Here is an 8,795-nt window from a genome sequence, read left to right as displayed (position 1 = left end):
ATGTTTTATTGTGTAGATGTCTGACTAGTGCAAAACGACTTAAGGTTGCTTGCTATTCAATGTTGCACCAAGTGAGACAAGGTAGCTGTAGCCCTTTGATATTTCACTGGAGGTCGTATTCATTTCATTTGAAAGGGAACCATTAATGACAGACCTATAAGTGTTCTCTTCCCTAATAAGTAGAATACACATCGTTTGGGAAGCTTATCTGTGTTAGATGCCCAAGGCGGAAAGATTTGTAGATGATGGTGCTAATTATAAAAATGGTAACCATAATGTGTTCAAGATGGAAGCAATTTGAGCAAAAGTCATAAACGTGTTACTCTTCCACCCACTAGTCTTTTGGTTTACTATTGTGGGAGGGAAGAAGTATCTTGTGGGATTTTTCTTCCAGAGTACTAATGAAAAACTCCCTAGAAATCTAAAACTGTACATTTTCAATTTCACATCTTTATGGGGATCCAACAATCGTAAAAATCACCCCGAGTTTAGCTATGAAGAGACTTACTTAATATTTCTAAATAATCATTATATTTTTGCCCTTCTATATTTATCTGTTTATATATCTTCAAACTATTTTCCTCGCCATCTTAGAACCTAGGTGCTATTTTGTGCAGTAATTGGTGAGTGCTAAAGGATTCATAAAACTCAATGCACTGTTCTCCTTCAGAGAAAGCTTGTTTCAGGGAGGACTTTTGTTTCCGTGTTAGCTGAAGGCTTTGGCCGTTAAGTAATGATCTTTTTTTTATAAGTGTATTGCCTTGTGTGTTTATAGGTTCATATTTTTCATAAGCTATTATATTTTAATCACGTTTTTACTAAATAAACTCTACCTACATAATTGCATGCATGTGGCATTGCAAAAAAACACACTAAAGAATTCATTATACAAACATGTATCAGTTCTCAGATCAAACTCTTCTTGTGAGGTTGGGGCATAACTTGTCAAAAAAAGACGGAGGATGGTACTGGTGGGGCGGGGGGTGCTTGCTCGTTCTTTACGTGTTTCCTTGTATTCCAGACAACTAAAGGATGAAAAGCCTTTTAGGGTTGGAGGGCTACTAAGTTTTAAGTATATCTAAAAGGAATAGCTTTCTAGATCACTTTTTCCGCCTGTCATTTCTTGTAGAAAAAGATCATTTCCCTTTGTTTTTTCCGTCCAGTAAATGCTTATTTTCTTCTATAATGCTTTAAAGTGTAAGAAACTTTTCTTTCCCTCCGTAGGAAAGCCTTATTTTATATATTTTCTTGTAACCGACAGTGAATAAAAAATCATATTGGTCAAGGTCAAATGGTCAATTTTTGACATGGCTCCATTCAAAGATGCCTTTGTGTGGCCTTCAGTCACATTAATACTAATTCTTTCTCAAACACTTCCAGGAAACTTTTAATTATTGACTGTTTCATATGAAAATCTAGTAGACGAGCATCTTTTGAGTAGCACACCTGGACAGCATAATTTTTTATAGAAGTTGAATAACCTTTTGCGTTCCATTTTGATTTATAGGTAACTCCGCTAGAAGAGAAAAAAAGCTGATAAAGGTGTATGAAGCTACATACCAGCAATTGCAGACCTAACTGTTAAGCCTGATGTAATGTACCAGACAACAACAAATAATAAGTTAAGGACAAAGATTAAAATCAATGTCTTGCAAATATATGCACAACTATATATACTTTCTCTGTAACTGGGCTCACTTTGCATTAGTTAATTTAGAAATTTGTCAGTCTTAAAAGACTCATCCAAATATTGCATATTAGCAACTGTGAATTGATTGATTTACTAATAACTGTTTTCTTTCAGCGTTCAGGACAAAGGGAAGAAAGAAGTTTAAGTCACGAAAGACTGACAGTGAAATCCTTTAATGCTTATTTTCCTTTTAGCCACCAGAGCCGCCAGTGTCTGAACCCCTTTTATTATGCTCCCTTTTTTAAATGTGCATTTGTAAAAGCTGCTTCCCCAAGTTGTTTTATTTGGACATCAGTCATCCCAGCTGTCATGTGTTGTGGTTTGCGATAGGGAGTAGCCAGGGAGAAGTGACAGACCCCAGGGATGAGCTCCTCACCGTGTAATTTTCAGATGCATAATTGTTCTATTTTGGATCTTTCAAAGCAGGGGAAACCAAGGCAGAAGCAGCTCTCTGCCCCTCAGCTGGGTTGCTGCTGCTGCCTCCCCCCTCTCTCTGTGATGCGGTTATCCGCAAGAAGCCACCGTGTGTGTCTCTCTCTCTGTGTGTGTGATGCTGTGTAATTTTATCCAGGCTGCACTCTGGGAGTTCACACAAGACTGATACCTTTGCCTCCCTGCTTTGTATCAATTGGTCGCAGATCAGGCTGTTGTTGCAGGAAGCTTCTTTCATTTCTATGCTCCGTCGATCAACGAATTTTCTCCACACAGTCTCTTCCTGAAATTCAGCGGGTATCTCCCTCTCTCTCATGCGTGCAAGTTTGTTTAGCTGGAGACCCAAGGAGAACTCTGATCACTGCAGCTCCATCTAATCCAAACAGCTGGGACGCCTCGGTGGCCTCTGCCCGTGTCTATTGATTTAAGTAGCTCTAAGACAGATATAAGGGGACAGATCGAGGTAGATAAAAACTTGCCAATGCTTCACAATTTGAATCAGTGTGTGCTTTGCAACTCTGGAGGGCTGCTAGCAAGATTTCTTTAATGGGACCCCTGGTGTCATCTGCACCAAGCCTTGATCTCCCCAGCAGACTAAGGGCTGCGGCCATCATGCCACAATGGTTATAATTTGGATCTTGCTGCTGAGTTTGTTGCAGGAATCTTGGTCCCAAAGGTTGGCTGCGGAGGTGCTCAAGGTACCTTATTGTGCCAAAGGCCAGACGTGTGACCCAAGGCTGCGCAGAGATGCTGGGGGGCGCGGCGGGGTCTATGAGCATCTCGGGGGAGCACCCAGACGCAGGAAACTCTACTGTGCCACTAAGTATCACCTCCAGATCCACTCCAATGGGAAAATCAACGGCAGCCTGGAGAAAAACAGCGTCTTCAGTAAGTACTGTGCATGCCTCTCCCCTGCCCATTTCCTCCTCTATTAGCTTTGTAGAGTGGCTTTCAATTACTATTCGCTCTGACTCGTTGAATTGTCCTTCAGGTCTAACCTTAGATACCAAGGAGATTAACGACCCTGGGGCTGTTTAGAGTGAAGTGACAGTGAAACAGACACACTGGGCGTCAGATTCTGACACCCTTTCTCTGACCAGCGTCTTACTCGCGGAATAGTCCCAATTGAGTTAAATAGGATTGCTTGAGGAATAAGGTGCTGCCCAAGGGGAAATAGGGTGGCAGAAGTTGCTCCTTTATTATTAGGATTTTTTTTCCAGATTTAAATTCAGCAATATTTTGCCCTGATCTGCTTGCAAATCTGGAATTTCTTTGCAGCACACGTTTGTCCCTCCCAGATAGCACTGGGAGAAACAGACAGTTCCGAAGCTGCTAATAACCATTAGAGTAATACACTTCCTCTGTCCAAGAGTTCCTCCGTTTGGATTTTGTTTGATCTTTAATGCTAACAGACAAAAGCCCATCTCTCTCCTTCCCCCTGCCCTTTCATGCAGCGTATTCTCCAAACTCCTCTGCCCACACGCAAGGCACAGATGGAAGAAATACAGATGTGGACCCGACCCAGTGAAATCAATGGCAGAAGGATCGGGTCCTCGTTTTTTTCTCCAGAATCGGCGCACTTATTAATGACTAGTTAATTTTAAACTAGCTTCCAGAATTACACCCACTCACACCCACGGAATTGCTTAGTGGCTTGTGCAGAAAGCGAATGAGACAAAGGGAAAGAAATGTCCCCTCAACGCCCGCTTCCAAGAAGTCAAAACAAAATTGTTTTTTCAAGTTGCCTCTGATTTGATGATAGGAGGGGGCCTACAGACCAAAGCATCTCTGTGTGTTGGAGGAGGGGGGGTAAATCGGTTCTCTTGTCCCAGATTCTCCATGCTCTGAACAAGCAGCTCAGGTCTAAGATGCAGCAACTTGTGTCCCAAGCCCCCTTTGATTTGTACACCATCTTTACCACCCCCACCCCCACACACCCCAGGCTGAGTCCCTCTGGTTATAGCATTAGCGTAGGAAGCAGCTTTTCTGGGTCTAGAAGGGGAATAAACCGGTGTCGAGACAACCGCTAACTGCACTCAGCTGTCACTTTGCTTAACCATCTTTGCTACAGTTGCAGGCATCTCTCCTCAATTTCCTTTCCAAGCTCCCTCACAGCCCCCTGTCACCAAGCTAGAACCAGTGCTAATTCCTGAGGTGTCTTTAGGCCGTCCAATGGCCTTCTTCAATCTCAAACTGGGTTTCAGATTAGTTCTCCCCCTCGGGCTGCGTGTTGCCTCCCCGCCCCCAAGCTTCTTGCGTGTCTCCTGTTAGGGGGATGTGAGGTGGTACAGACTAAATGACTTTTACCCTCTTAGAAATGTGCTGGAAATCAGCAGCAATTAAGATGAAACGGGATATTTCAAGAGCAAAGGGCTGGGAGTGAAAGAGGGAAGCAAAGATCGGGATTTTCAAATACTTTTCTTAACAGACTAGTGGAGATATTGCAGTCGGTTTGTGGACTCGGTGTCTCATGAAGATGCTTTGGGGAGGAAACAGCTTTCTTCTTACAGCGGAAACTTTAATCCCGAGAGATCCGGGACTTTCCTTTCGTCCCACTCCCCAGGATACGAAGTACAGCATTATTTCTGTGCAAAGCATCCCACGTTGGATATCTGGAGCCCAGGATGCTCCGGGGAAACCCATGCCCTTGCTCTGGTTAGCCCACAGAGATAGAAAGACCTCCAAGATCTGGCTCAAGTACACAGAGGAAAACCACTATTTCCTAGAGAAAACCCCTCTCGTTATCAAAGACTTTTAGGAGGCATTCTTCCGAGTTCAGTCAATGGCAAAACGAGGGGTAATTCAAACCAGCTGTACGTACAGTCATTACCCTAATTTGTCGATATTTGAAGTCAGACCAAAAATTTAACTCGGCAAAACGGGAAGGCTTGGAACAGTGTGTTTTCTAATTGTCAGAAGACACTTCTGGGGTTACATCCGGCTTCTATATCGTTACAGAGAGTACTGTGCTTTGACACCAGAATGGCTGAATTGAGAGCTTCCAAAAGCAAGATATAAATTTGCACATGTATCACAACAGCTCCTACTACAGCATCTTCCCTTACATGAGTTCTATGATAGTTTGCCTCTAGCATCCTTTGGCGGGATGTAAACCCTTCGGGAGGCTGTCTGGGCTTCTTTCTCCCCTTACTCTTGTCTAGTGCATTAGACACGATCTTCTAAGGGCTGAAATAGCTCCTCCCTTATAGTCATACTGTCCTTGTTTCAAGCACTACATCAACTTTCTAAATGACAAGTTCCTTTCATGATTATATACATGGCTCTAAGATGCAGCCGTCTTACTCCATTTTAGCCACCGGAGACCCCAGAAAGAGCATTGTCCTGAAGTGGGTAGCTTTGTGACTGGTTTCAATAAGTCAAGCGCTCTGGTATCCCTCAGAAAAGCATTAAAGGGGATTTAAACTTTTTTTATATATACATATAGGATTAGGTCAACCTATAGTTCAGTGTCAGATCTTTCCCTTTTAAAATAGTTAAATCTCAATCAAACAAGTAGGGATTTACTGGCAGTTTCCAACCATTCCCATCTCATTAGGTTTTTTTTTCTGTATGGTCTAATTATGTTAGTCTTGTTTTATGTTCATGACTGCAGTATGATTTCTTGAGTGATAAGTTATAAGGGCGAACTCATGTTCTGGAGGTAAGTAGCTATTCGGATGTATTTCAGAAAGTTACATATGAAAGGGAAAACCCATCTCTCCTCTGTTTCTAGGTATTCTAGAGATAACTGCGGTTGATGTTGGAGTCGTTGCCATCAAAGGGTTGTTCTCTGGCAGCTACCTGGCCATGAACAAAAGGGGCAGACTTTATGCTTCAGTAAGTTTTATTTTAAGACCTTAACTATTGTATTGAAATGGAAGCATGTTCTATTTGGATGTCAGTAATTTTCATGGGGAGGGAGCACTATTATCTTGAGTGGACCAGGTTTATCTGCTATGAATAAATGCTTATAGAAAAAAGATTAAATGCTGTAGCAGAAAGGTCCTATCAAAGTGCCAAGTATTCTAACTTTTCTTGTTACCCTTACAGCCAAAGAGACAAAAATAATTTATTTGACAAATGCTAAGATTCTCTTGACAAGTTTTTGGGTTATACAGAATTAAGCATGAAAAATAATACACCAGAAACAAGCCTCTGAAATATGATACTAATATCTATTCACAATGGCCCAAATTAATAGATGAAATTTATTGACACTGGGAGTACGTGTAAATGGCAGCTGGAAGGGAGTCAATGACTAGAAAATCCTTCATTGATGTCAATGGAAGTTTCTCTTACAGAGTACAAAATTGGGCCTCAAGCACATGTAAGAGAACTCAAGCTGGTGTCAGAAGACAGAGATAGAGCAGGAAAAGCAACTATAAAAAGTCATAAGAAGGTGTAAGTTACATGTTTCAGAGGGCCATTCAGGTTGGACTGTACACACACCTCCTTAACCTCAAAACAGATATTAAGGAAGTTTAAAGGCAACTGTTACTTAGGACTCAGTTCATTGTAATAGTCCACAGGTGTATTGCATCTACCTATGTAGTTCATCAGCAAGATACATAGTTTTGTCTCTTTAATAGTTTCAAAATGTCCATAGTAGATAAGCACCCAGGAAATTAGTACTATATTTTCAGTGCACAGACATATAGTTATAGGTCCAGAAATGCAAGCAAACTAATAATTTCATCTTGGCTGGACAAACTGTAATGATATGCCTGAGTATTTATACATCATCTTCAGAGTGATTTTCAGGCATTAATTAATAAATCCTCATAATTCTTTGAGATAAATGTTTTGTCCCCATTTTCAAGATGGGGAAATTGAACTCATAGACTCAAGGTCAGAAAGGACCATTATGATTATCTAATCTGACTTCCTGCACAGTGCAGGCCACAGAATCTCATCCACCCACTTGCCCAAATCTCTAGTGAGTTAGTGACAATGCTGGGACTAGAGTTCAGAAGGTCTGTGTTCCCAGTTCCATGTTCAAACTGGGAACACAGACCTTCCGAATCTCTACAGCATTCTTTTATTATTATTTATTTGTATTGCGGTAGCACCTGGAAGTTACCAATCAAGTATCAGGGTCCCACTGTGATGGATGTCATACACACACACATAACAAATAGAGTACATGATCCAAGTATAAGAAAGACATAATAGGTGGATACAACAAACAGATTTAGGGGAGAGCAAGGTAATAGCGAGGTAGCTATGATTAGTGATACATCGATAAAGATCATCTACAAAGGAAAAAAATCCATAGATATAAACATATGACAATTTTACAAGTAATATATTTCGAATTATTGTTGTTTTCTATTTAAGGTTAGTTTGTGAATGTTTGTTCACATATTAGTTTGTGACTTGCTAGATATTCTGATACCGTGGGACCTTGATAATAGATAGATGCTGTTATTCTGTTATGAATCCCTCTTGTACCATCATTCTCTTATTCTAATCTCGGGTTTCCTCTTCTATATGGTGCAGTCTTTTGTTTAATAGCCAGCTGACCCCTCTGTAAGTCCTGTTCCTGCACTGGTGAGGGTGCTGAACTATTATCCGTGCTGCCTTTCTGGAGCTAATGGTTGTTGTGTTTGCTTTACAGGAATCTTACAATGCAGAGTGTGAGTTTGTGGAAAGGATCCATGAGTTGGGCTATAACACTTATGCATCTCGCCTATACCGGACAGTGCCCAATGGAGCTAACACCAAACGCAAAGCCAGTGCCGAGAGACTCTGGTATGTCTCCATCAATGGGAAAGGCCGACCCAGACGGGGCTTTAAAACCCGCAGGACACAGAAATCCTCTCTCTTTCTGCCCAGGGTACTGGATAACAAAGATCATGAAATGGTCAATCTATTTCACACAAATGTTAAATACAAAGAGAGTCTACTGAAGCCTCCGAGTAAGAATAAAAGAAGGAGGAGAGGACACCAATGGATTCCTTGGGGGGATTGGGGTGGGGACTGAAAGCAAAGAAGAATGTTCGAAGTGTGACTAGAAAACAGACAGCTGTGACTGTATGGCATATCCACAGGGACATTTTTGATATAATGTATGTATAATTGGATGTCACATCAAACCTATTTACTTTTAGATATTTTAGAATTATTGCCTGTGCTAAAAACGAGTAACATAAATTGAGGCACATTCAAATGTAAATTAGATGGATGTAATAATTTTGTCAATGGCCTTTAATATTTTTCTTTTCCTTAATTTAATTTTTTTTCTAACTTACTTTAGGGTGCTCTCCCAGTGGGGTATTCTCCCAGTGAACTATTCTCTCCTATGAGCATTTTACACTTGTTACCTGTTTCTTGAAAGAAAGCATAGCACTTTTATAATCCTTTCAGTGGTTTCCCAGTACAGGACTACATTCAAGTTATAATGGAGCACACAGGGTCCGCTCCAGGCCCCAGCACGCCAAGCGCATGCTTGGGGCGGCATGCCGCGGGGGGTGCTCTGCCGGTCACCGTGCTTGGGGTGGCGAAATGTCTAGACCCACCCCTAGGAGCACAGAAATCTCAGAACTGGTTTATTTTGTAAGTTACATGTATTTATTTTTACCTTTGTTTTGGCAAAGTCAATATCATTCATTTTCTCTCCCCTGAAATTAACTTAACCTGAAATTGTAAGGTTACTTTGAATTTAAACATTTCA

General features: G+C 41.3%; 1 protein-coding gene across 1 annotated transcript; it reads left to right on the top strand.

The window, feature by feature from the left end:
- Nucleotides 1-2,683: 2,683 nt before the first annotated feature.
- FGF3 (fibroblast growth factor 3) lies at nucleotides 2,684-8,160 on the top strand. The gene is made up of 3 exons (XM_050955515.1): nucleotides 2,684-3,010; nucleotides 5,856-5,959; nucleotides 7,740-8,160. Exons 1-3 carry the CDS (start codon nucleotides 2,743-2,745, stop codon nucleotides 8,103-8,105), a joined length of 738 nt encoding a protein of 245 aa, XP_050811472.1. The 5' UTR covers nucleotides 2,684-2,742; the 3' UTR covers nucleotides 8,106-8,160.
- The last annotated feature ends 635 nt before the right edge of the window (nucleotides 8,161-8,795 follow it).

This window comes from Gopherus flavomarginatus, chromosome 5 (assembly GCF_025201925.1).
Source record: "Gopherus flavomarginatus isolate rGopFla2 chromosome 5, rGopFla2.mat.asm, whole genome shotgun sequence".
NCBI lineage: Eukaryota > Metazoa > Chordata > Testudines > Testudinidae > Gopherus > Gopherus flavomarginatus.
This window is presented reverse-complemented; position numbering and strand designations above follow the sequence as displayed.

Excerpts from the sequence above, each read along its gene's own strand:
- FGF3 (XM_050955515.1), top strand. The coding sequence starts at position 2,743 with ATGGTTATAATTTGGATCTTGCTGCTGAGTTTGTTGCAGGAATCTTGG. Across the intron at positions 3,011-5,855 it reads GGAGAAAAACAGCGTCTTCA|GTATTCTAGAGATAACTGCG; the intron begins GTAAGTACTGTG and ends CTCTGTTTCTAG. Across the intron at positions 5,960-7,739 it reads GGGGCAGACTTTATGCTTCA|GAATCTTACAATGCAGAGTG; the intron begins GTAAGTTTTATT and ends TTTGCTTTACAG.